The 27,843-nt window shown below is 45.2% G+C and overlaps 1 protein-coding gene across 1 annotated transcript in view; it reads right to left on the bottom strand.

Moving 5' to 3' along the window:
- The window catches only part of DISC1 (DISC1 scaffold protein), a 204,885-nt gene that overhangs the window by 169,472 nt on the left and 7,570 nt on the right, over nt 1-27,843 (bottom strand). Inside the window, 4 exon segments of the mRNA XM_084819275.1 lie at nt 11,074-11,143; nt 12,072-12,672; nt 12,674-13,112; nt 14,524-14,626. Of these exon segments, the coding sequence (XP_084675401.1) occupies nt 11,074-11,143; nt 12,072-12,672; nt 12,674-13,112; nt 14,524-14,626 (1,213 nt within the window).

The raw sequence follows: 27,843 nt of genomic DNA, 5'->3' as shown, positions 1-27,843 counted from the left end.
TGGAGTCAGATTCTCTGAATCTTGTTTTGATGTGAACAAGATCCAGCCCTTATAAATGGGGTCCAGGTGATGCAAGTGTGTTTACTGGTGCACTAGTCCCTATGCCAGAACAGCCCACGGAGGAGGAGAGACCACAGGGATAGAGGGTCCACCAAGCCTCCTGTACTTGCTTGGCTGACAGGGACAAGGAAATAGCTGACCAAACCAGCATGTTCTGGACCCAAAGGCCTGATCACATGACTCCAGTCACCTTTTTAAGGAGGCCTAGTAAGGTCTAGAGAGACCCCACCATAAAAATACGCAGCTGCTCCCCAATACACCAGCTGGGGGTGGGGGGCTTTGACCCAACATAATCTTCCAGTAGATATTGGAAGAAGTAGCATGATTCTTTTCAGAGAAAGAAATGTGGAACTCACATTTTGCCAAGAGCCAACATGAAAGAAATGTTCTCCCTGCCCCCTTGCACTCTTATTCAAAATATCAGGGGCAAACTATGGCTTTCTTCACACGGAGCTTTTATCCTGCGATTGAGATTGCTCCTTCATGGAAGTTTGCAGGCTCTTTACATGACACCGTGTCCCTCCAGTGCATCTCCTGCACTAAATGCCCTTTGTTCTGTTTTTAAAAAGATCGCAGATAACGAGCTATCAAATTACGAGCTATCAAATTACCCCGTTGTGTTCCACTTAAGTTCCCTCCGTGAAAAGAGGAAAAGCGGCAAGAAGAGAAGCAAGTTCAATGACAGATAATGGAAGAGATGGAAAGAAGGAGGGGGAAGGGGAGGGAGGAAAGGAAGCTGGTGAAAAAGGGAGTAGTGATTCTGCATTTAAAACAGAAGCAGAAAGACCCGTTTTAAATGCAGGATTTTAGGCTGGTGTAGAGATACCCTATATGTTACATGCAAATGCATACAATTAACCCAAACTTTTAAAAAAATCAGCCACAGAAGGTTGTGATTTTGAACAGAAGATGTGGAGGGATGGTGTATTTTATACTTTCCCTGTCAAACATTTTTCTGTTCAAAATTGCCCACCCCACCCTCGGCTGCTTTTCCCCATGTAGAGTTCCAGCTGCACGTTTCCCCACAAGAAGAAAGCAGCACAGGGGAGCACTTTTGACTGAGGGAAAAACTATTCACTTTTGTGCCCTTCTCTGTTCAAAATCACAGCATCCTGTCCCAACACTGATTTTCATTTAAAAAACTACTCGGGCTTCATTCATATGCATGAATGGGCAAATTAGAAAGTTGTAAGTAAAAGTTGGTTAGAGGAGGAAAAATAATGATGGGAATGGAGTATGCCTTCACATTTTTGTGTAGAGTGACTTTGTCATGTTAATAGGTTTGCTGACGGACATGTATTCTTGGCCAAGGATTTCAACCGTCTTCATGAATCCTGTTTTAGATAGACCAAATCCCATTATAGGAGGACCACTAAACTCAGCAAAATCCCCTAAATACTTTAAACAAGTTAGAAGACTCCTGGAGTCTTCTATTGTATATCACTATTATAGTATATTACTATTAATATTCGTATTTTATTATTATAGCTACCAGTAATAGTGTATTACTATTATAGTAATATAACAGACTCCTGGAGAAGCCATAATATAGGAACAAAAAATTACAAAATCGGGTTCACATGATCATGGGGGCAAAGGACCATCATGGGTTCTTTCGCCGGCCCTGTGCAACGAGGTGTGGGTCGCGTGACCCCATTTGCAAAGTTACCTACAATGAAGCACGGGTTGCCGTGTCGCCTGGCAGGGATGGCTTTGTACCCACCCCACAACCCCTACTGCATGTTGTGGGTTGTAGGGTGAGTATGAAGCCTCCCCTGCCATGCCACGTGCTGGCTTCAGACGACACAGGAACCTGTGCTGCATCACAGATAATTATGCAAATAGCGGTCATGCAACCAGCATGCACGGGGGCAGGGGAAGAACCCAGGATGGGTCCTTTCGCCCCCATGATTGTCCATACCCAGTCTACAAGTTTTTCTTTTGCCCTCTAGTCTGATTCTAGGATTGATACCTTCTCTTGTTTACTATCACAAAATTGATTTGTTAAAAAATGTATGAAGATCATACAATTTGTCCAAAAACGTATAAAGACCATGTTCCATTTATGGCTCAAGAGATAACAGGACATCTTATCTTTAATGGACTGTCTTGGAAGGTGGATGTTTTTATTTAGAAAATCCATTCTTGAAGCATATGATAAAAAGGGGCCAAATCTTTATTTTTTTCTCAAAATCTGAGCCATACAAATGATATCCCAGTTAAAATTGTCTGGGATAAATACAAGGGGCAGTATCCAATATTGTCACTGTTTTTCTGCTCATTCCGTTGCACCAGCAGGACCCGCCGCTAGTACAACAAAAAGTGAGTGCTGCTTAAAGCAATCCCAGAAGTGAGCAAAAACTGTCATTTCCAGAACAGGAAAGGTCAGCAGAGCTCCCTTCTGCAAGCTCTGCTGACATACCCCATTCCGGAAACATTTTTGCTAGTTTCTGATTGCGCGAAGAACTGCTTCTTCTTCCCTGTTGCACCAACAGTTGGCCCCACTTCCACACAGGCAGCATTGGACACACCTTGATTAGTCATATCTCTTATCTGAAAAGGAAAAAAAGGAGAGAAAGAGACAAAACAATACAAAATATTAGGGCTGTGTGAAACAAACAAGCAAACAAAAACACCACAGTTTGGTTTGTATTTGTTTACCTGTTTGGAAAGCTGTTTTGTTTTGTTTTGTTACTTCATGAGCATAGTTTGCTTCATTTTGCTCTTGCTTCATAGGATTGCTTTGTTTTGTAAATGGTAAATAATGGACCATGCTTCCTGGTATTCATAATCTACTGTGTTCTATAAAATCTAATTGGCACCCCAGCACCTAAATTATACCCCTTCTACATCTACATACTGCTAGAGACCCTAATAAAAATAAAACATCTTAAAATGTTTATGCCCTCCAAAAATCCTATACAAACATCCAAGTTGCTACAAAAATACAAGCTACCCTTCCCATCTACCTCCCACAGATATCCTACTTAAAAAGAAAATCTCAGCAGTGAATTTAACCTTGGAGCTGTCAAGTTCTGTCACGAATAATGAGCCATGACAACACTCCAACATCCTTGGACAACAGAAAAAATTCTCTTCTATGCTATGCAAAGCAAAAGTGTTGTTTTCATGTTCCCATAGCATTCTACCTGCTAGGAAAATGTATGGTAATGTGGCCATCAAGAGGAGATTGCAAGTAAATGCAAAGACAAATGAGACATTTCATTATGTTTCATCACACAGACTGTAAATTAAGTAATAAACTGTGTAATAAATCCTAACACCTAAAACGTTATATATAAAACTAAAGCAAGGAGTGGAAAAATCCATTCCCCTAATATGCAGTCAACCACATATACGGGGGGGGGGGGGGGAATCTGCATATGAAAACATATAACTACATTCAAAAGAAGGAAAACAATTTGACAGTGTTATACATATTAGTGATAATGAGTCCATGGGCACCATCCAGCATGCGCAATTCCCATTCATTTCAATGAGGCCTGCCAAGACAAAGCCTCTGGCAATATGGACTCTGCGTGTTTGCTGAAAATAAGAACATTTATATTTATTTAAAATATATGAGTTAGAGAATTCCTATTTAATTCAAATTCTGATGACTATATAAACCCCCTTAACTGTTTTAAATATTCACAGCATTCATGTAAATTCAATCAATAAGAACTGTAATTAAAGGAGCAAGTATGAAGCAGGAATTATCACTCTTGTGAAGCTCCTGATAATGTACGTTTCCTATAAAATCCAATTAACTTGTGATCGTTTAGTTGGGATGGAATTCATCACTTCAGTGGGGCTTGCAAGTCCATGGATTACATCCTAAATTAACTCTTCCAGCTCATTAATTTAGACAAAACAAGGGGCTGCCCTTAAACTACTGCAAGTTTTCTAGAACCCAGTTCGCATGTTGCCAACAACCCATTGTTAACAAACCGTGGGTTGTTGAAAATGCAGTGGGAGCTAGTTCCCCCACATGCGGCTACTTCCACTGCAATAAACAACCCAAGGACACCCCATCTCTGTGTTATTTATGTGAGGTCCGAACCCAGAACCATGGGTTATTTGTCCCCCAACAACCCATAGTTCCAGGTTTAGATGTCATATAAACAACCCAGGGATACAGTGTCCCTCGGTTGTTTATCACAGCAGAAGTGGGCAAGCACATGGGAACCAAAATGCACACTCAGTGCCACTGCATTTTCTGCAACCCCAAAACAGGGTCTGTATTCCTTTCTATGGCCTCACCATCTCCATTTCGCAAAAAACTGTGAATAAAAATAGCACAATAGCTTAAGGAATTAACATAGTCTGTACCTAATCTTTCCACTGAGTGATGGTCCTTGACCAGTCTTCCTGCTAGGCTTGTACACCAAAAAAAGAGAATAGTTAGTACTTCATTTAAAAAATACAAATTCACCCATGATTAAAGGGTTGTGTGGACTAGAAGAAAAGCCTTCATGGCTCACAGGCCTAATGTTATTTACCCAACTCACCCCATTACAGCTCAGGCAACTAATGTCACCAAAATAAATCAGTCCCATATTGCCACATGGGGCTATCACCATTCCATCAACATTACCTGGGGAACTACTTCAATTTACATCAGCTGCAATTAATTAATAATTCATTACCATGGGATCTTATTACCAATACCTCAGTAACAGCAAAGAAAACAAAGCTCCATTAAACTCACCAAGGGAGCGAGGGACAATGATGGGAGAAGGGGGAGAGAAAAAAACTAAATCCATTGCCTTTTGTTACAGCAGAAATATCCTAGGCATGGAATGGCATCATAGACTCCAAAATGAATATAATGTTGCTCAGAGGGAAATATCACCCCAAATCCACAATAACAAAGCATACCGTTACTGTCCAGGAAAATACTTAACAAGCCATATAATACCTGGGAGATCCCTGCTTGCTAATTAGAAACAGTAATACAAATCCATCAGAATGTATTTACTCCTCTGCTGCTAAGAAGCTGAATCTCTAAGCAATCTGCACTAACTACTCCCCAAATCTATTAGCCTGTAAAAACCTCTTCCAGAAAGGTTAGTAATTAATCAGTCCCTTCAAATACAAATACAAACACTTCTAACAGGCTGGGAACAATGGAAGGGTCTCCCCAGTGTTGTCCAGGTGAAAACAATCTCAATTGTTTAATTTTAATTTGCTCTTCTCAAGAAAACCATACCAAGATATGTTACTTTATACCTTTGGGAGACAATGATTGTGTGCATCTGGATTAGGGAGTTATCCATATACAGGAAGGTCCAATATTCAATATGACAGCATTATATAGATAATTGAGAGAGGATAATGAAAATAACCACATTACCCAGAGAGATTTCCAGATGTCCATCAGTTATAGAGAATAAATACCTATTTTGAGGCAGGAATTATTCTCCATGGTATCACTAAAAATAAATAAATTTTAAATTAAGGCACCATGAATACTTATAAATCAGCTCTTGCAATAATTAGCCATTAAATACAGAATCAAGCAGATGTGACCTGAATTGGGCCTTGTGATTAAGAGGAGATTCTCAGTTAATCATTTATTTTAAAAATCCATTTCTAAAAAGCAGAATTATTTTATCTGAAATCAGATTTCACACTGATTTATCACACTGATCCAGTAATAATTATAGCTAAAGCAACTAATTGTCCTAATTCAGTACATCATAAAAAGTTCTACTGATAAGTCTATCCTTCTTTTGCCATGATTCTCCTTCCCTAATTAAATACTGAAATAGTGGTTTCCATACTAATTAATCATACTAAAGCTACAATCCTGTACACTCTTACCTGGTGATAAGTTCCATTGAACTCAATGACGCTTATTTCTGAGTAGACATGGATTGCACTGTAAAGCAGCGGTAACTCCATTAACAAGCAGAATGTTCTCTCTTATTGCACGTTGTCATGTTTTCTATGTGTGGCAAGGACAGGGTTCACACAACACGACAACCCATCGTAGCTTGTCATGTAAAACAAGCAACGGTGAGTTGTCGTGTCATCCAAACCTGGACCGCTTCCCCCAGGTGGCTTATTTATGGTCAACAAGCCACTTTAACAACCCCCAGCTTGTTCTACGGGTTGTTTTACCCATGGTGGGTTGGCATGTCATTCAAACCTGGCAGAGCTAACCCACAATGGGTTGTGGCAATCAAATACAGAACCATTCAGCATGAGCAGCAAAAAACCCTGCTGCTTTTCCTGATCATGCCCGCCTGAGCCACCTCAAGCCTCCCTCACCAGTGATAGCCCCTCCAACAATGCCCAAATGAACTGACACTTGTGGTCACCTGCTTCCATTCCACACTTCCCGAGTCTCCAGCAAGTCCTTATAAGAGAGATCTAGGGCCCCCTACTTTTCACAGCTCCCATTCGCAGTAACTGCCCCAAATGGGAGCCACAAAAAGGGGGTGGACCCTAAATCTCTCTTATAAGGACTTGCTGGAGGCTCGGGAAGTGTGGAAAGGAAGCAGGGATCCCACAAGTGTCAGTGCAACACTTAAAACGTTGGGGATCACCTTGATAAGTGAGCAATCTTGTCCCTTTTCCTTGACCTGTCACTGTCAATGACTGTCAGATTAGCCTGTATGCAGTCTTGTCTTGTCAGTTCCTTTGTACGTTTCATACTGAACCTGAACTTTGTTCCCTTTGACAGCTGAAACAATACCATGGCATTGGCAAGGCTATATATACAGTTGGCCTCTGTACACCACCACATTGAAGTTGAAAGGAAACACACCCAGATGGGAGCCAAGTCAGGACTTTCAGCTATAATTCATGGGGTGTGACAAAAGTGGGGCACTAACCATTCAGGAAGGACAGCCAGTGGCATACACATACACCCATCATTGGTGGCTCATAAGTAATGGAACAAACAAACATCATTTCAAACTTAAGGATCGCCTTTAATACCTGGATGAAAATCCTTTGCAGTCAATGACTGCCTGAAGTCTGGAACCCGTGGACATGACCAAATGCTGAATTTCCTCCCTCAAGATGCTTTGCCAGGCCTTTACTGCAGCTGCCCTCAGCTCCTGCTTGTTTGTGGGTGTTTCTGCCTTCAGTCTTGTCTTCAGTAAGTGAAAAGCATGCTCTACTGGGTTGAGATCAGGTGACTGACTTGGCCATTGAAGAGCATCCCACTTCTTTGCCTTGGGAAACTCTTGGGTAGCTTTTGCTGTATGTTTTGGGTCATTATCCATCTGCAATATGAAGAGGCGTCCTATCAGTTTGGCAGCATTTGACTGAATCTGAGCAGAAAGTATAGCCCTATACACTTCAGAATTCATCCTGCTGCTTTTCTCAGCAGTCAGGTCATCAATAAACACCAGTTACCGGTTCCATTGGCAACCATACATGCCCATGCCATAACACTGCCTCCACCATGTTTGACAGATGATGTGGTATGCTTTGGATCATGAGCTGTTCCTTTCCTTCTCCACACTTTTTTCTTCCCATTATTCTGGTACAAGTTAATCTTGGTTTCATCAGTCCAAAGAATCTTATTCCAGAACTGGGCAGGCTTTTTAAGGTGTTTACTGGCAAAGGCTAATCTGGCCTGTCTGTTCTTGAGCATTACCAGTTTTTTGCACCTTGTTGTGAAGCCTCTGTATTTACATTCATAAAGCCGTCTCTTGACTGTAGATGTTGACAGTGACATGCCTACCTCCGCAAGAGTGTTCTTGACCTGGCTAGATGTTGTGAAAGGGTTCCTCTTCATCATGAGCAGAATTCTGCGGTCATCCGCTTTAGTTGTCTTCCGTGGTCTTCCAGGCCTTTTGCTGTTGCTGAGCTTGCCAGTTAATTCCTTCTTTTTCAGGATGTTCCAAACTGTTGTATTGGCCACTCCCAATGTTCTTGCTATCTCTCTGATGGGTTTATTTCATTTCCTCAGCCTAATGATGGTCTCCTTCACTCGCATGGACACCTCTTTGGACCTCATGTTGGGGGTTCCAGTGAACAGCTACCAAATGCAAATGTAACACTCAGAACCACCTCCAGGCCTTTTATCTGCTTGATTGGTCATGGGGTACCTAGGAAACAGGCCACATCTGGCCATGCAGCTGCTTGTCAGCCATTCGTTCCATTACTTATGAGCCACCAATGATGGGTGTGTGTGTATGCCGCTGGCTGTCCTTCCTGAATGGTTAGTGCCCCACTTTTGTCAAACCCCTTGAATTACAGCTGAAAGTCCTGACTTCACTCCCATCTGGGTGTGTTTCCTTTCAACTTCAATGTGGTGGTGTACAGAGGCCAACTGCCAAAACAGTTATCCTTGTTCCAATATTTCTGGCCCTGACTGTATTTGATAGCCATAAGTGCGCACTTGCACAACTGCGAAAGACCAACAAAAATAATAATTTAAAAATTATGAACAGGTCACGATCAGAGCAGGGAGGGGGATGGGATAGGACTGAATGGGCAGACAAGATGAATTCTGCCATGCAGGACCCTGGCATACCAGGTGGAGGACCAAGGTAGAGTGGGGGGGACCAATCCACGGTAAGCCCAATTGTCTGTCAGCTGCACCATGGGTTGTTCCAAAAATAACCCACACTGCATAGCTTATTCACAGGGTGGGTCTTCATGTTGTATGAACCCGCCCAATTAATCTAAAGACATAGTCCTAGTCTGACTTGCAAGTCACTAGGCAGTCAGATAATGATGGGCCCATTCTTTACAATACCTATGTTTTCCTAGAAGAATCAATGGGAAAGAGTAACTTCAGTCCAATAGTCTTGGCTACAGTCCAACAAGACATGTCTGGGGAAAGGTAGGTCAAGGTTGCTCAGGCAGGCATGCCCCTTGGAAGGTCATGCATGGAATGCCTTCCTAAGGCTGATATCTCTGCTGGCCCATAGTTAGGCTACCTTGCCTCTCTCTTCTTCCTCCCTGGAATTCGTTCTGTGTTCCAGGCATGTCCTGGGGCCCCAGTGTCAACACAACCACATCACTCCCAAGTACACCTAAAGACTCCCCAAAATATGCTCCAATGTTCTCCGTGTCATATGAGGCCTGCAAGTTCCCCCGATCCATTTCTGCCCTGCCCCATCATATGACCTATTCTACTCATCATAAAAGTATCTTTACAGATAATCCTCTATCTTGCAAACAAAGGCTGGCAACAAGTAGTCTTTCCATACTTTACTTAGCTTAAAAACGTAACTTTCCACCAGGTGTGACTTTGCTATTTCCACCAAACTATAAAGTAGCTTCTGCAAAGAGAGTTGGAACTATGACAGCAAAGGGAAAAGAAGGTCAGGGTTTCAATTCTTCATGCTGTTCTCAGCTTTCAAGATCATAAGCTTTCCCTGGAGATGAACAATGTGCATTTCACAAAAGATCTTGAGAAGTCTGCTCATATGACACACAATAATAAAAAGCAGTGCCCCCAAACCCGCCTGAAAATAGCATCAGGAGAAGGGAAAAGAGAGAAAGAAGTAGGTCAAGCAGCAAAAAGATGGAAAGAACTACATAATGTTGCTTCTGCAGCATTAAATGTTCCTCCTTACATGCATTCAGACAACATGATACATGAAACTGTAAAATCAGAACTATAATACATTCATCACTCCTGAAGACACAGGTAAAGCAAAATTCCGAAGTTAGCTTGGGAAATTGCACAATAAGATCCAGCATTACATTTTCATGGATCTTTAGGCACATGTAAGACTCCTTAGTGCAAACCACTGCCTTTCAAAACTTACACAAGTGGCATTCTCTCAGAATATGATGGCTTCTGGAGATAAATGGCCATGGAACCAGTTCTGGGGCATTACAAATGTTGATGACCTAACAGAGCATGAATGAAATAGCCACTCACGCCAAAACACAATAGTGTAATAGTGTAACATCAACATAATAGATAGATGCCATAGATTAGAATCCCATCTTCACCCACAACTATGCATTGAAAGGGTTAGGAAGGCACAGGCGAGGGAGGGAAATCTATCCTTTTTGAACTTCTCATTCTTCAGCTGTCTAGATTATGAGTGTGGCTAAAAGATGCCATTTAGAAGGTAATCAAAACCCAAGTGATCCCAAGCGTGTGAGCCTTTAGAGATTTGCCAGAGTATAGAATATGGTTCAGTGCTGGGCCCTCATATTCTTTAATCCTGCATTTTGGCTCTCCTGTAGCAACTAGGTAGAGAAGAAAACACACACACACAATGACTGGTTTGCAAAACATGGTAAGCCCCCAGGGGCTCTGTGCCACATGCTGCCTGCCATTTTGCATATGCAAGATGCAGCACAGGCTTATTGTGTTGTGCAAACCCAGTGAGAGTCGGTTGTTGGCATGGTTAACAAACCACCCACGACCCATGGTCGGTATTAGGGCTGTGGGTGCTTTGTTAACCATGCCAACAGCCCACCCTCGCCGGGTTTGCATGAGATGACAAGCTGTGGTGCATCCCCACCGTGGGCTGCATATGCAAAATGGCAGTCAGCATGTGTCACAGAACCCCTGGTGGTCTTAAAAAAAACCAAAAAAAACCAGCCACTTTGAGAGGGAGCAATTTGGAGCAAAGAAGTGATGGGCAAGGAAAGGCTGAAGCACTCCTTCTCCCCTGCCACTTCTCAGCTCTAAATTCCCCTCTCCCCAAAACGCTTTTCTTTCATAAGAATTTTTCACAAATCAAGACTCCACTACACACGTTTGCATATCACATATCATTAGCCCTATGTAGTAAAGCATATAATTGCTTTTTCACATGCTATTAATCTTCTTTCCTCTCAGCACATGGAAGATTGAGATTCAAATTCCTACTCAGTCATAAAGCTCAGCTGGGTGACCTTGGGCGTATCATTCTCTCTCTCCAACCTACTTCACAGGGTTGTTATGAAGATAAGAATTTATTGTAACCAATCCTGAGTTCCTGGCTAGAGGGGTGAGTAACTGAGACTTCACCATCCCTACAAAACTATAGCAGCAAATCATTGTCAAAAATATTCCTGTAGTAGAAAGGAAAAACTCACCTCTCTCATAGTCATCATCAGCTACTGCCTTCTCTTGAAGCCTTTGAAGCTTTCTTATTAAGGATTTTACCTGCATTAATTAGAAGGCAATTAACAATATTCCTATATGTTGTTCTGAATATTTACAGCAGCCTTACTCTGCTGCCCTCCAGACCTTTTGGACTTCAGCTCCAATCCACTCTAGCCCACATGGCCAATGGTCAGGAATGCTGGAAGCTGTAGTACAAAATATCTGAAGGGCACCAGGTTGGGGAAGGTTTTACACATTTACAGCATAAAAACCACATATCTAGTCATAACAGTTCAAATGTGTCGATTTCACACTTCACTCACAAATTTCTGATATTTATGTATTCTACAATAACCACAGTTTTCAAAAACAACAGAAGTACCAAGATAGAATACATTAGAAGAGCATATGTCAAACTCTAAAATTAGACAAGTTTCATGTTTTACATGTGTGACAATGCCCATTCACATGAAAATCTGAAAACATAGCACAAGCTGCTTGTTCTATGCGTCTCAACCCATTCATGCTTCAACCAAGAAATGTGAAGTCAGATATTAGTAATTCTTCCTTATTTTTAATTAGAGATAAAAGAATCAAGCATAACCAGTGAGCTAAGAAGCAAGGAGGGGAAAGGCCATTTGGAAAGTTGGATGGAAGAAGCATGGAGGAAACTATGAAGGAAATGAGTGAGGAAAAACCTAACATAGAGCCTAGAGGCAGAAGAGGGATATATGGAAGACAGGAGATTGTGTGCCAGGGAGTCAAGAGTCTAAGAAGGACGAGGAGGCAATAACAGGATAGCAATGAGACTGAATTTCACAGTTTGATTATACCTAACCAGCCACATTTTCATAACCATATTTTCTAATCCATGGTAGAAATGCCACCAATAAGTGTTTCGATGACTGCTTTTTGTCTTGCACTGCAACCTATGGACTGATTTGCTTAAAACCCTATAGCACAAAATAGGCATGAAGCAATCTCCAACCTTGATTATATTTTGGTTGCCCAGTAAGCAGTCCTGTAGCACTGGCTCATATTTCTTCATCAGCAAATCCCAGCTGTGATCACTAACAGTGTTACTACTTTCATAGCCCGAAGTCACGGAAGAACCAGCAGATGCTGCATCCAAAGAATCAGTGGAACAGGAAAATGCAGCATTTGCATGTAAAAATGAGAGCGTCTCACAATCCTGCCATTTATCATCCTCTGTAGATTCCCTTGGGCACTTGCAATCTTCGCTACGCATACAGTTAGATGAAGCCCGCAGTTCTTTCCTTGAAATTCTTCGTCCCTCCCCAGGCATGTGCAAATTAACATTTTCTGCTTTTCCTACTCCACACAGCTGTGGAACTTCTTTAGGCTTGGTACAATCTGATGGGCCTCCAACGTCATTCGTTTCCAAAGCTGAATTTAGTGAAAGCTGTATGAAGCTAAAACTTGAATTAAAGCAATCTTGAGGACTGGAAGAGCTACATGCAATTTCTTTGATTTCATATTCCTGGTTGTTGTTCACTTCCTTATGACCCAAAGCATACATTCTTTCCTTCTCCTGTGATCCACCAGTATGACTTGTCTCTTTCACAGTATAGCACATGGATCTGCCGTGAATATGAGCTGTAGGCAGGCAAGACATCACCTTTATGGACAGCAAACACAGGACAAACAGGTAGGATTAGCTTTTCTGATTTCTGCACTCTGAGTTCAGCCAGGCGTTTGAGACTTTCTGCTGTATTTCCAGCAGTAGGTGATCTGGTTGCCACATTTGGAGAAACTGGGGCACAGATTATACATGAGTTACAATGGAACAATCCCAACTCAGTTTTGCATTGTCTTTTCTGAGAACAGTTCTTACAACTTCTGTAGTGTGTTCTGCCATGATGCTCAAGCCGCTTTGGGCTGAATGGTTCACTGTCAGAAGGAGGCTGAAATTCAATCTGTCTCAGCACTTCTGTTCTCATGTATCCTGGCCTCTTTGCCACTTTCTTTTTGCGAAAAGAGCCTCCAGGCAGCAAGCAATACTGGGCCTCTACAATAAATACAAAGACAAAATGGTCACAAAAATATTTTGCCTCATAAGAGACCACCAGCTTCTGAAACAAATGACTGACCTGCAAAGATGTACACTGGCTTAGTTTTGAGCAATAGAATTCTGTTGAAAAGTAGAAACTACGTGGCTGACAAATGGAACAACACAAGTTTATGTGGCCCATATATTCTCCCATTCCATTCAATAAGGCTTTTTCAGGAGTTTCCCTGATGGATTGTGCCATGTTTCTCATCATATTCTTCTACCTTTCCCAGTTCTGACCACTGTTAATTTGCCCCACTTCATTTGTTCATTTGTTGATATATTTAAATTTATGCGCATTTTAAGTTGCTCCATATCAAGCACTGAAGCTGGAATATAGACTGAACAATGTAGCTAGCAGGGAAAGAACCAGTCAGGCTGGTTTTATATAGGCTAGACAGCAACCTTATTCTGATGGCATCTCAGCCTAGGTACAATAGATGCTGGTCTGCAAAATGTATATCTGAATTTTATTTTTTTTAAGGGATGGACTTAAAGTGATTGATATCCCTTTAATTATTTTGTTGACATTTTTGGATCAAAAAATCTCAGAATTACCCACATTATCTATATCCTTGTGTGTAAGGTATGGTATTAGTTGTAATAGGAAGCACAAAAGCATACTTAAAAGATTCTGAGCCCTTGAATGTTTTTCAAAAAGATGTGGACAGAGCACTATTATCAATATATATATATATATATATATATATATATATATATATATATATATATGTGGGCATATATATCATACTATGCTGAGCTTGCTATTGATACTTTACAAATAAATTCATGACCATGTGTAAAACACAGAGCCTGGCTTTATGTAGAATCATTATTGAAGATCATGCAACTTTATGACCTACGTGTGTGCTCCATACACCTCTTTGTATAAAAAACCAAAAAACTTTGTATGCCATACACTTTTTTGCATAAAAAAACAAAAAACTTTGTATGCCTTCACAAACTGTATCATCCTGCCCCAACTCATAAGGAATACATTATTCAGCTTCCTCAAGCACGCCCCCTTGCCAGCATTTTAGGGTCCATGCTTCCCCCAGCTCTCTGAACATATGAACATGAATCTGCCTTATACAGAATCAGACCATTCATTCACCTACCCCAGTATTGTGTGTTCTGAGTATCAGTCTCTCTCCAGGCAGGTATCTTTGCCAACTCCAGCAAGATCTTTCTGGATCTTGGGCCCCAGCCAACCTCAACTGCCTCAAACCCTAGTCATACAAATTACCAGCTATGCATGCCCAGGCAATCCCAGTTCTTCCTCATAACTCTAGATCCCAATCACCCCAACTCACCCCTCTTCTCTCTGGAGAGCCCCAGGGCAACTCCTCCCTCTAACTGTTCCACTTACCACCACTTTCCAGCCTTGCCTTTTCCTTGCCAGCTTGGACTAAACATCTGCAAGGAACAGTGAACAGCTGACAAAGACGGTATCTCCTCCGTTCTCCTCCATCCTAGAGTGGCTGTGACAGAAAAGAACAGTGCACTTTTTCTTTTTTTAAAGGATACAGCTACCCTTTCCTCACCTTTGCAAAGTCTTTCCTGGCTCTCAGCCATTCAAATGTCAGAGGAGGCTGAGGGCTCCAATTTCGGTGGGGCTGTGCATCCATTCCAGGTTTCAGTCAGAACCAGCCAGAACTTTAAAGGAGCTGTCCAAGCTGCTGAACCCCAGGCCCAAAATAGTTTCAGCACCTCAGATAGCTCCTTTAGAGTTCTGGCTGGTTCTGGCTGAAACTCAGAATGGATTTACAGCCCCACTGAAATCAGAGCCACCAGCCTCCACTGCTTAATGCTAAATAAAATTGAGACTGCCAAAATGAAAAATGTCCTTTACCGCGAGAAGCCATTGAGAGATTTGCAGGTTTCCCTGGCACAACCCATTGGGCAAGACAGATGTTCCACCTTAGGACAAAGGAAAGTGTGGTCTTCAAATATACATTGGCAAGTCCTCAAATATAAGACTACCCAATGAAGCTAAAGCTCCTGTTCAGAGATCACTGAACTAGACCAAGTCAGTCATAGAACAACCCAAGTCTTAATATTTATTTTTCAAAGGTATACCCAGCCTTGTTACAGGTCAGTACACAGGCGATGTTCCAAAGGCTGAAATAATAGCAGTTTGTTTTTTAAAAAAACCACACACAGAGCAAGAAATAAAACAATATGTAGCAGTGCTTTCCCCAGAGACTGTGAAATAGAAGAATCTATCACGTTATGATAGACTGAAAAATCCTTTGCTCCTGTCATTTGGGTTCCCTTGAACCATGTCTTTATGGTATACTACAGTAGTGCAGTACACATCCAGAAGGCAATGACACTGGACACATTTGAAACAGGAGGAACACCAGCTGGCAAGCAGCTTCCTGTTATTCAGATTACTCTAACTAGAGGAAAGATCCTTCTCGTAAATTTCCTATTCCCAGAAGATACCATCTGCTGTAATTAGCTTTGTTTTAAGCGAGCCAGTTAAACTGTTTTGGTGGTAGTGGTTGATTTAAGCCAGTGGGCTCATTTATCTTGCTGACCTGTACATACCTAAGGAGATTCAAGTTGTAGGACTTCAGCAGGAAAGTACATCTGTTGCAAAGAGTTGGCTTGCAACATTTTAGAGGCATCCATCCCATAATTATCTTTCGCCAATTCATTTTTCTGCTCCCAGTGCTTCCACAGAATTCAAGCATCACAGTACAATTTTGAAATCTCTGGAAACAAAGACAGGATTGCCAGAAATCCACTGTCAGTCGATGCGCCCTAAATATGGTGGTATGTAAAGCATCACCAGCACAGAGCATGGTCTGAAGGCCGATGGCACAACAGGTCTGGGTCTGGTTACTGCTTGGAACCCTGGGGAATCCTATATATTTTGCCTTGAGCTCCCTGGAAGAAGAGCACCATATAAATTAATGAATTAATGTCTGAATTAGTTCATAAACATACACACACACAGCTTTTGTACAGCCTCCCTTGCTTTTCAAATGAGGCCCTCGTTAGGCATAATTAGAAAAGGAAAAGCGCAGAATTGCAGGGATGGCGTCAGGAAGGCTAAAGCTGAGAACGAGCTGAGGTTAGCGAGGGATGCTAAAAACAACAAAAAGGCTTTCTTCAGCTACGTGCATAGTAAAAGGCAGAGGAAAGAAATGGTTGTTCAGCTATTAAGTAAGGATGGCAAAACGATAACAGATGACAAAGAAAAGGCAGAGGTGCTCAGTTCCTACTTTGGCTCAGTCTTCTCCCAAAAGAGGGTCTATGACCCCCCTGGCAAAGGCGAAGTACAGGCTGAAGGGGCAGGATTGCAGCTTGAGATCGATAGGCATATGGTCAAGGAACACCTCATTACTTTGAATGAGTTCAAATCTCCAGGGCCAGATGAACTGCATCCTAGAGTCATAAAGGAACTGGCAGAAGAACTCTCAGAACCACTGTCTATTCTCTTTGAGAAATCATGGAGGATGGGTGAAGTGCCAGATGACTGGAGGAGGGCTAATGTTGTCCCTATCTTCAAAAAGGGTAAAAAAAGAGGAACCTGGGAACTACAGACCAGTCAGTCTGACATCAATCCCAGGGAAAATTCTGGAGCAGATCATAAAGCAATCCATCTGGAAGCACCTTAAAAACAATGCCATGATTACTCGAAGCCAACATGGATTTGTCAAAAGCAAGTCCTGCCAGACAAGTCTGATCTCATTTTTTGATCAGGTAACCTCCCTTGTAGACCGTGGGAATGCTGTAGACATCATATACCTCGACTTCAGCAAAGCCTTCGACAAAGTGCCCCATGATATCCTGATGAGCAAACTAGCAAGTGGGCTCGATGAAACAACAATCCGGTGGATCCACAGTTGGCTACAGAATCGGACTCAAAGAGTGCTTATCAAAGGGACCTTCTCAAACTGGGGAGAGGTAACGAGTGGGGTACCGCAGGGCTCAGTCCTGGGCCCAGTGCTCTTCAACATTTGTATTAATGACTTGGAGGACGAGGTGCAGGGAATGCTGATCAGATTTGCAGATGACACAAAATTGGGTGGGATAGCTAATACTTTGGAAGACAGAAACAAAATTCAAAGTGATCTGGATAGACTAGAGCGCTGGGCAGAAAACAACAGAATGACATTTGATAGGGATAAATGCCAAGTTCTGCACCTAGGAAAAAGAAACCAAATGCACAGTTACAAGATGGGGGATATGTGGCTCAACAACACTACAAGCGAGAAGGATCTTGGAAATGTTGTCGATCACAAGCTGAATATGAGCCAACAATGTGATGTGGCTGCAAAAAAGGCCAATGCTCTTTTGGGCTGCATTCATAGAAGCATAGCTTCCAAATCCCAGGAAGTACTAGTTCCCCTCTACTCAGCACTGGTTAGGCCTCATCTGGAATACTGTGTCCAGTTCTGGGTGCCACACTTTAAGAAGGATGCAGACAAACTGGAGAGGGTTCAGAGGAGAGCAACAAAGATGATCAGGGGACTGGAAACAAAGTCCTATGAAGAGAGACTGAAAGAACTGGGCATGTTTAGCCTTGAGAAGAGAAGAATGAGGGGAGATATGATAGCACTCTTCAAGTACTTGAAAAGTTGTCACAGAGAAGAAGGCCAGGATCTCTTCTTGATCATCCCAGAGTGCAGGACACGGAATAATGGGCTCAAGTGACAGGATGCCAGACTCCGGCTGAACATCAGGAAAAACTTCCTGACAGAGGAATACGACAATGGAACCAATTACCTAGGGAGGTGGTGGGCTCTCCCACACTGGAGGCATTCAAGACGAGGCTGGACAGTCATCTGTCAGGGATGCTCTGACTTGGATTCCCGCATTGAGCAGGGGGTTGGACTCGATGGCCTTATAGGCCCCTTCCAACCCTACTATTCTATGATTCTATGAATTGAGAAGAAAACTGCCAATATCATACTGCCCCTATACAAATCTATGGTGCAGCCACACTTGGAATATTGTGTCCAGTTCTGTTCACACCTAAAAAAATATATTGTAGAGCTGGAAAAAGTGCAGAAAAGGGCAACTAAAATGATCAAGAGGTTGGAGCATCTCCCCTACGAGAGGTTACCACAGCTGGGATTGTTTAGCTTGGAAAAAGGAGGGTAAGGGGAGACATGATAGAGGTCTACAAAATTATACATGGTGTGGAGAATGTGGATAGGGAGACATTTTTCTCCTTCTCTCAAAATACTAGAACCTGGGGTCATCCTATGAAGCTGGTTGGTGGGAGAGTCAGGACACATAAATGGAAGGACTTCTTCACACAGCACATAGTTAAACTATGGAATTCACTACTACAGGATGTAGCTGTCAGGAGTGCCCTAGCTGCCTCTTGCAGTCCCCACCAATAGCCAACTCAGGACACAGACGACAAGGAATTCTTTCCAAAACTTTATTCCTTTATTACTTTATGACTCTTTCAGAATACTAGTCGCTAGCGCCAAAGCAAGGACCAGCACTGGGGAAAGATAGCAGAGTAGCCTAAGCTCTAGGTAAGGCAGTTGGTCCCCGTTTGAAGGAGAATCACGGGAAGACCCTGAACTTATGGGCTAGGGAGAGATCCTCCCTCTTTCCCTTGGGTCCTCGGGACACGACCGTTGTTTGCGCGCCAAACGAGCGCTACGCCTCCTTTCTGCACCCTCCATCTGTTGTCACTCCCTGCGTCTGCGCCGAGCGTCCAGCAAGCCCCTCTCCAGCGCTCTCTCACTGCCAGGGTCACTATCTATCCCAGGAATGCTGGCAGGAGGAATCTCTGCCAGATGCTGTGCTTGTGAGAGATGAGCGAGCTCCTCTCCCACGGATTGCTGTTCTTCCTCAGAATCAGAACTGCTCTGGGGCTCTCTGGGCTCAGTTTCCACCCTGACATCATCCCCACTCCCATGAGGCCCCCCCTCGTGCTCCTCCCCTGGGGTTCCGGGTTTGTGGGGGTACAGCTGGTGGAAGCGCCTCAGCAGCAATGGAGCATGCAAATTTTCCGCGGGTTCCCAGGACCGCTCATCTGGCCCGTACCCCTTCCAGTCCACCAGATATTGCAGGCGGACGCGAGAAAGGCGGGAGTCCAGAATCTCCGCGACCTCAAACTCTTCCTCCCCCTCCACCAGCACTGGCAGCGGGGGGGAGCTGGCCAAGCAATGAGGGGCACCAGAAACCAGGGGGGACAGCAAGGACCGATGAAAAACAGGATGGATCTTCATGGGGGGGGGAGCCAGGCGAAAAGCAACAGGGTTAATCTGGGCCATAATCTGGAAAGGCCCCGTGCGGTGAGGCGCGAGCTTCCTTGCGGGTGAGTGAGAGGGGAAGTATTGGGTGGACAACCAAACCCAGTCCCCTGGTTGCAGAGATGGACCTGGCTGGTGCTGTCGGTCCGCAGAGGCCTTGTAGGCTGTCTTGGCTTGCTCGAGGGAGTCCCGTAAGAGGTGGTGCACTGCTCGCAACTCCTCTAAAAAGTCATGGGCTGCTGGCACCGAAGAGGGACCTAGGGTGGACGGGAAATTTTGGTGGTAACCAAAATTGGCAAAAAAATGGAGTTTGGCGGGTGGACGCATGGCAGGCATTGTTATAAGCAAATTCTGCAAGAGGCAGCAAGGAAAACCAGTCATCTTGCTGGTAATTGACATAACAGCGCAAATATTGCTCCAGAGTCGCATTGGTGCTCTCGGTCTGACTGTCCGTCTGTGGATGGTGGGCGGAGGAAAGACGGAGCGTCACATGGAGAAACCCAAGTAGCCCCCTCCAGAAATGGGAGGTGAATTGGGCCCCCCTATCCGAAATGAGACCCTTGGGCCATCTGTGGAGCCGGAAAACATGCGCCAAAAAAAGGTCCGCCATCTCCTTGGCTGTGGGCAACCCAGAGCAGGGGATGAAATGGGCCATCTTAGAAAACAAATCCACCACCACCAGAATAGTGGTCTTACCGTGTGAGCGAGGCAAGTCAGTGATGAAGTCAAGGGAGAGCAGTTTCCAAGGTCCTGAGGGGGTAGGCAGGGGGTGAAGCAAGCCTGTGGGCTTGCCTGTGGGGGCCTTCGCCTGCTGGCAGGTTGGGCAGGAGGCGACATAGGTCTTGACGTCCCGACACACACGAGGCCACCAAAAATCCCTCGTCACTCTGTGCAGGGTCTTGGCAAAGCCAAAATGCCCAGCGGTGGGGGAGTCGTGGCACTGATGGAGGACCTTGTCGTGGAGGGGTCTAGAAGGCACATAGACCCGGCCAGAATGGTAAAGCAGGCCACCTCGCAAAGAGAAGAGAGTAGAGTGGGGGAGGCCAGAGGCTAGCCCCAATTCCTCCACTTTTGTGCCAACAAAAGCATCCTGAGCCTGTTCAGAGTGAATAAGTTCCACCTAAGAGCGAGGGACCGCAGCTGCCGCCAGGCTCTGGGGGGGAAGAATCAGAGAGGTGGGGATTTCCCTCACCCCCTGGCTGGAGGTCCGGCTTACGAGAAAGATCATCTGCTTGTAGGTTGTCAGAGGCCTTCACATGGCAAATCTTAAGGTGGAACCGGGGGGAAAAAAAGCGACCACCTAATCTGCCACTGGTTTAAGGCACAAGCTGTCTGAAGATGTTCGAGGTTGCGATGGTCGGTTCTAATTTCAACTGGGTGCTGTGCCCCCTCCAGAAAATGGCGCCAGGTCTCCAAAGCGGACTTGATGGCCAGCAGTTCCTTCTCCCAGATGGTATAATTCCTCTCAGACATGTTCAGCTTCCTGGAGTGGTAGGCGCAGGGTTGCAACCCGCCGCCCGCCTGATCTGGCTGAAAAAGCACCGCCCCCACCGCAAAGTCAGAGGCATCAGTTTGCACTACAAAAGGCTTCCTTGGGTTGGGATGTAACAGGATCAGCTCAGAACTAAAAAACTTCTGAAGTTCCTCAAAAGCCTGTTGGGCAGATGCTGTCCAATGAAAAGGAGATTTCCTGCCCTTCAGGAGGTCCGTGAGAGATGTCAGCCGAGCAAAGCTGGGCAGGAACTTTCTGTAAAAATTAGCAAACCCCAGAAAACGTTGCAAGTCCTTCTTGGTGGATGGAGCCTGCCAGGAGAGGACTGCCTGGACCTTTGCAGGATCCATCCTGATACCATCAGCTGAGATAATGTAGCTAAGATAGTCCAAAGAGGTTAGGTCAAATGCACATTTCTCCAGCTTGTCATAAAGGTGGTGCTCGCAGAGGCGCTGGAGGACAGTGGAGACATGGTGCTGATGGGCGTGGGGGTCCTCAGAAAATATAAGTAAATCATCGAGATACACAATGAGGAAAGTGTCCAAACAGTCCCGGAAGACGGCATTCATAAAACGCGAAAACGCGGGGGGGGCAAACAGCATCACTAGGTATTCATACGCTCTGTACCGGGTGCCGAAACAGGTCTTCCACTCATCCCCCTCCCGGATGCGAATCAGATTGTAGGCACCATGCAGGTCCAACTTTGTGAAAATCTTGGCTCGCCCCAGGCGCTCCAGCATCTCCGGTATGAGGGGGAAGGGGTACTTGTCGGGGATCGAGACTGAATTCAAAGCTCTGAAATCATGCACCGAGCGGAGTTCGCCCAATTTCTTGCGCACAAACATGGTAGGGGCACAGGCGGGGGAGGAGGAGGGGCGAATGAAGCCATGTCTGAGGTTTATGTCCAAAAACTCCCACAGAGCTCGAAGTTCCAGCTCCGACATCGAATACAGCCAGCCAGCGGGGATGGTCACCCCAGGAATGAGGTTAATGGCACAGTCAAAAGGGCGGGGGGGGGGAGCTGGTCAGCCTCCTTCTTGTTGAAAACATCCTGAAAAGCCGCATACTTCTCTGGGAGGATCACGGTAGCTGAAGAACTGCCAGAAGCAGACGAGGAGGGGGAGGAAAGGGTTAAGGCCTGGGCTGGGACTGGGGCCTCGGTCGGGAGGCTATGTTCCCGGCAGTAGGGAGACACAAACTCCACTTGTTGAAGCCCCCAAGAAATCTGAGGATTATGCTTAGAGAGCCAGGAAACACCTAGCACAATTGGGTATTGGGGAACCTTGGCCAAGTGAAACTGAATCTGCTCAACATGGGACTGGGCGCGCAGAGTGAGTGGAGCTGTAATCCGGGTCACCGCGCCCGAAGAAAGAGGATGCCCATCGATGGTCTCCACTGCCAAGGGGGCAGGAAGAGGCAGGGTAGGAATCTTGTGGAAGAGAGTGAATGTTTCATCCATGAAACTGGTCGTAGCCCCAGAGTCCACTAAAGCTAGGGCCTCCACCCCACCCCACTGGGAGGAGTGGAGGTGAACATGCAATAGCAGATGGGAGGGTGGGGGGGTTACGGAAGGCACCCACCTGGTGGGGAACCGACCCCCACACTGGAGACCCCCAACAGGCTTGGGGGGCAGTCTAGTCGGGCCTGGGGACGATTCCTGGAGGAGGAGGAGGAGGAGGAAGGAGAGGAGGGGGAGGCAGTGGGGCTGCGGGTCTAGCATGGCAGCTTTTGGTGAAATGTCCCAGCTTTCCACACTGAAAGCATCGGTGTTCCGCGTGCTGCCGCTCTAGTTCCTCTGGTGGCAGTGGGGCTCAGGTAGCTCCCAGCTGCATCGGGGTCTCCTCTGCCCCCACTGCAGGGGTGGGGGGTGGGGGAAGGGCAGGAAACATGGGGGAATGAGAAGAGGGAAATCTCAGCCCCCGGCTCCCCGCCGGGTCTGCCGGCACCCCTCCAGCCGACTATCTATCTGGAGGCAGGTCTGGATGAGGTCCTCCAAAGTAGGCGGCCTAGGCGTGTGTGCCAGCTCATCCAAGATCTCGTCGTTCAAACCGTCCAAAAACTGAGCCACCAGCGCGGCATCATTCGCACTGTAATGATGTAATGAAGGACTGTAAATCCTGCATCAGCAAGCGAAACGTTGTTGCGTAGCTGGAAACTGAGTCCTTGCCCTGTCTGAGGCGGCGAATCTCCCAAGAAGCCATCTGCATGCACAGGGTGTCACCGAAAAACCTGGCCATCGCTGTCATGAAACCTTGATAGTCCCCGAGCAGGGGGTCATTAGTGAGAAGAAGTCCCGAAGCCCATTTAGCTGCCACGCCTGAAAGTAGGTTAATGATGAAGCCCACACGAACCTGTTCTGTCAGGAAATCCTCAGGTCGTAGGCGCATGTACAGCTCCGATTGGGCCTGGAAAATCTGAAAAAGTCCTTTCTCACCAGAAAACTTCTCTGGCAGAGCCACCGGGCACTTGCGGGGGGGGGAATCGGAGGTGGTGGGGGTTGAACCACAGCGTGCAGACTCTGTACGGCAGTCGTCAGTTGAGCCACTTGATCACAAAGAGCCTGGTTCTCTTGCGCGAGAGCTTGCACCACCAGGTCCATGGCAGCCTCCAGAGGCAGTAGGAGCAGAGAGGAAAAAAAAAAAGAGGAACAGGGACCAAGCTGTCAGGAGCGCCCTAGCCGCCTCTTGCAGTCCCCATCAATAGCCAACTCAGGACACAGACGACAAGGAATTCTTTCCAAAACTTTATTCCTTTATTACTATATGACTCTTTCAGAATACTAGTCGCTAGCGCCAAAGCAAGGACCAGCACTGGGGAAAGATAGCAGAGTAGCCTAAGCTCCAGGTAAGGCAGTTGGTCCCCATTTGAAGGAGAATCACGGGAAGACCCTGAACTTATGGGCTAGGGAGAGATCCTCCCTCTTTCCCTTGGGTCCTCAGGACATGACCGTTGTTTGCGCGCCAAATGAGCGCTACGCCTCCTTTCTGTGCCCTCCATCTGTTGTCGCTCCCTGCATCTGCACCAAGCGTCCAGCAAGCCCCCCTCCAGCGCTCTCTCACTGCCAGGGTCACTATCTATCCCAGGAATGCTGGCAGGAGGAATCTCTGCCAGATGCTGTGCTTGTGAGAGATGAGCGAGCTCCTCTCCCACGGATTGCTGTTCTTCCTCAGAATCAGAACTGCTCTGAGGCTATATTGGCTCAGTTTCCACCCTGACAGTAGTGATGGCCACCAATTTGGATGGCTTTAAAAGGGGGTTAGGCAAATTCGTGGAAGAAAAGGCTATCAATGGCTACTAGTCCTGATGGCTATGTGCTACCTTCAGTACTAGAGGCAGTAAGCCTATGTACACCAGTTGCTGGGGAACATGGGTGGGAGGGTGCTGTTGCGCTCATGCCCTGCTTGTGGGTTTCTGGTCAACAGCTGGTTGGCCACTGTGTGAGCAGAATGCTGGACTAGATGGACCCTTGGTCTGATCCAGCATGGCTCTTCTTATGTTCTTATGTTAGTGTCCAGTACTGGGTAGATGGGGATGAAATACAAGAAAATATATGCAAATATGAAAAAATGCATCCTCAAAGAGACTGTGCCAGCAGCAATCCTGTACTAGAAATGGCTGCCCTTTATAGACTCTTAAAGCCTCTCCACTCCCCCAGTAGGGGATCTTTATTAGCATCACTGCTGGAACACACGGTGCCTGTTTCTGTGTAGAATCAGCTGAGAAGGGGAAGGGAATCAGAGCATCCACGTGCATGCAGCCCATGGGTTACCTGCTGTTGTTCTAGAGCCCTCTGTAAAAAAGGTGGGACAACTTCAGTCTTGTATGGTCTACTTTTTTATACTAGAATTTTTGCGGTCTGCCCATTTTCTTTACATTTTACAAATCAAGAGTGCATACGCAGGATCTCTGAACAGTTAACTATATTCTGTTAAGTAAAAGGGTGGGAGTATCCATGGGGTATCAGTTTTCAAATTAATAAATTAAATAAAAATGTTGTCCCCACCCCTCCTAACTTCTGCTCAACCAATGCTTATGGGAGCAACAACAGTGGGGTAAAGGTACGGTGGAACCGAGGAGGATTTCAGTGCCTGGTATGAAGGAACGGAGGATGAATGGCTAGGATGCAGGGATTTGGGCAGAAAAGTACAGGGTCAAGTCCTTGTCTGGAGTGATGTGTCAAAGGCTAGCAGCAACTCAGTGTGCCCTTTTCCATTTTTAATATCAGCAGTTGAACATTTCCAATATATTGTTGATTCAGAGGAGTTTCACATACTACAACTTATGTTGACAAACACAAGTGCAGTTGTCCTTACCATTTCCCAAAGCATGTCCTCATATCCGCACCCCACACCCCCAAAAGGAGCTTTTGTAGCCACAGAACAAACAAGAGTTACAGACTTTAAAATGGCAAACCTAGTATTCCTTCCTCATAAATAAGAACCACAAAAAGGTAAAGGAAGGAAGGAAGTATACTCAGATGTACCATACATAGGCTCCTTCTCCCTTCTCAGAATGCTAGAGGGTTGCCAGTTTTATTATTTTTAAACAAGATATTATTGCTGCAGGAAAAAAAGCCCAGAGCAAAATGCACACTTAGTCTTCTGGAAGGAAACACCAAAGAAATGGAACTACATTGATATAGAACTAGGGGCTTCACTTTTAGATTGTAGATGTCCAGATCTATGACTTGGATCTTTCAATTTCTCATTAAAAATATGCAGTAAAAATATTTCTGGTGTTGCTTTAATGCCAGGAGCCACCAGGACTAGGGCAGGAGCCTCAGCTCTGTGTACTGCTATCCTTTTAGTGAGCCACCAAGACTGCAGTTTAGGTCATTTCCCTGGACTGGACTCACTGATACTAACTAACCATTAGGCCCTGCTAGGCAGGAAGAGCTCTGAAAGCTTCCTGTTCGGGCTGGGTCTTTGCACGGGCAACAACAGTACTCCTGGCTCTATAGTGTTCTGGCTTGACTCCTGGCTTTGCTTCTTGGCTTTGACCCCTGGTATGATTCCCAACTCCCAGCTCCACCTTGACAGCTGCCTGTAAAATAATTTATTGTAGGTTTAATTTTCTACTTCATACATGGCCCCTGACCTTTAGAAGATCAGTCCTGTTTGAACAGTTACTTTATATCACTTTTCAATGTGTATATACCATTCAGCTCAAATCACTGCCTTGTTGTGGCGAAGGGGCTTGCGTAACTCAGTGAAGCCATAAGCTATGCCATGCAGCGCCACCCAAGACAGACAGGTCATGGCAGAGAGGTCCACTGGAGAAGGAAATGGCAACCCACTCCAGTATTCTTGCCAAGAAAACCCCATGGAACGTATCACAAGGCTAAAAGATATGACGCCGGAAGATGAGCCCCTCAGGTCGGAAGGTGTCCAATATACTACTGGGGAAGAGCAGAGGGTATTTCCAAGTAGCCCCAGAAAGAGTGAAGCGGCTGGGCCAAAGCCAAAAGGACACTCAGCTGTGGATGTGTCTGGTGGTGAAAAGAAAATCCCATGCTGTAAAGAACAATATTGTTTAGGAACCTGGAATGTAAGGTCAATGAATCTGGAGGTGGTCAAACATGAGATGGCAAGACTGAACATCAACATCTTGGGAATCAGCGAACTAAAATGGACAGGCATGGGCGAATTTAATTCAGGTGACCATCATATCTACTACTGTGGGCAAGAATCCCTTAGAAGAAATGGAGTGGCACTCATAGTCAACAAAAGGGTGGGAAAAGCAGTACTGGGGTACAATCTCAAAAACGATAGAATGATCTCAGTACGAATCCAAGGCAAACCATTCAACAGCACAGTAATTCAAGTCTATGCCCCAACCACTGAGGCCGAAGAAGCTGAGGTTGATCGGTTCTATGAAGACCTACAACACCTTCTAGAACTAACACCAAAAACAGATGTCCTCTTCATCATAGGGGATTGGAATGCTAAAGTAGGAAGTCAAGAAATCACCGGGATAACAGGCAGGCATGGCCTTGGTGTACAAAATGAAGCAGGACAAAAGCTAATAGAGTTTTGCCAAGAGAACACGCTGATCATAGCAAACACTCTTTTCCAACAGCACAAGAGGCGACTCTACACATGGACATCACCAGATGGTCAATATCGAAATCAGATTGATTATGTCCTTTGCAGCCAAAGATGGAGAAGCTCCATACAGTCAGTAAAAACAAGACCTGGAGCTGAGTGTGGCTCAGATCATGAGCTTCTTGTTGCAAAATTTCGGCTTAAATTGAAGAACGTAGGGAAAATCACTAAACCGTTCAGGTATGACCTAAATCATATCCCTTATGACTATACAGTGGAGGTGAGGAATAGATTTAAGGGATTAGACCTGATAGACAGAGTGCCTGAGGAACTATGGACGGAGGTCCGTAACATTGTTCAGGAGGCAGCAACTCAATCCATCCCAAAGAAAAAGAAATGCAAGAAAGTAAAGTGGCTGTCTGAGGAAGCTTTACAAGTAGCTGAGGAAAGAAGGGAAGCGAAAAGCAAGGGAGAAAGGGGAAGATATATGCAACTGAATGCAGAGTTCCAGAGAATAGCAAGGAGAGACAAGAAGGCCTTCTTAAATGACCAATGCAAAGAAATCGAGGAAAACAACAGAATGGGAAAGACTAGAGATCTCTTCAAGAAAATCGGAGATCTCAAGGGAACATTTGGTGCAAAGACGGGCATGATAAAGGAGAAAGAAGGCAGGGACCTAACAGAAGCAGATGAGATTAAGAAGAGGTGGCAAGAATACACAGAAGAACTATACAGGAAAGATCTGAATGTCCCTGATAGCCATGATAGTGCGGTCACTGAACTTGTGCCGGACATCCTAGAGAGTGAAGTCAAGTGGGCCTTAGGAAGCATTACTAACAACAAAGCTAGCAGAGATGACAGTATTCCAGCTGAGCTATTTAAAATCCTAAAAGATGATGCTGTTAAAGTGCTGCACTCAATAT

Source organism: Heloderma suspectum, chromosome 1, assembly GCF_057233095.1.
Source record: "Heloderma suspectum isolate Gila_16-S chromosome 1, 16-S_ref, whole genome shotgun sequence".
NCBI classification, from domain to species: domain Eukaryota; kingdom Metazoa; phylum Chordata; class Lepidosauria; order Squamata; family Helodermatidae; genus Heloderma; species Heloderma suspectum.
Note: the sequence above shows the minus strand (reverse complement) of the source record. Positions and strands in the feature narration are given on the sequence as shown.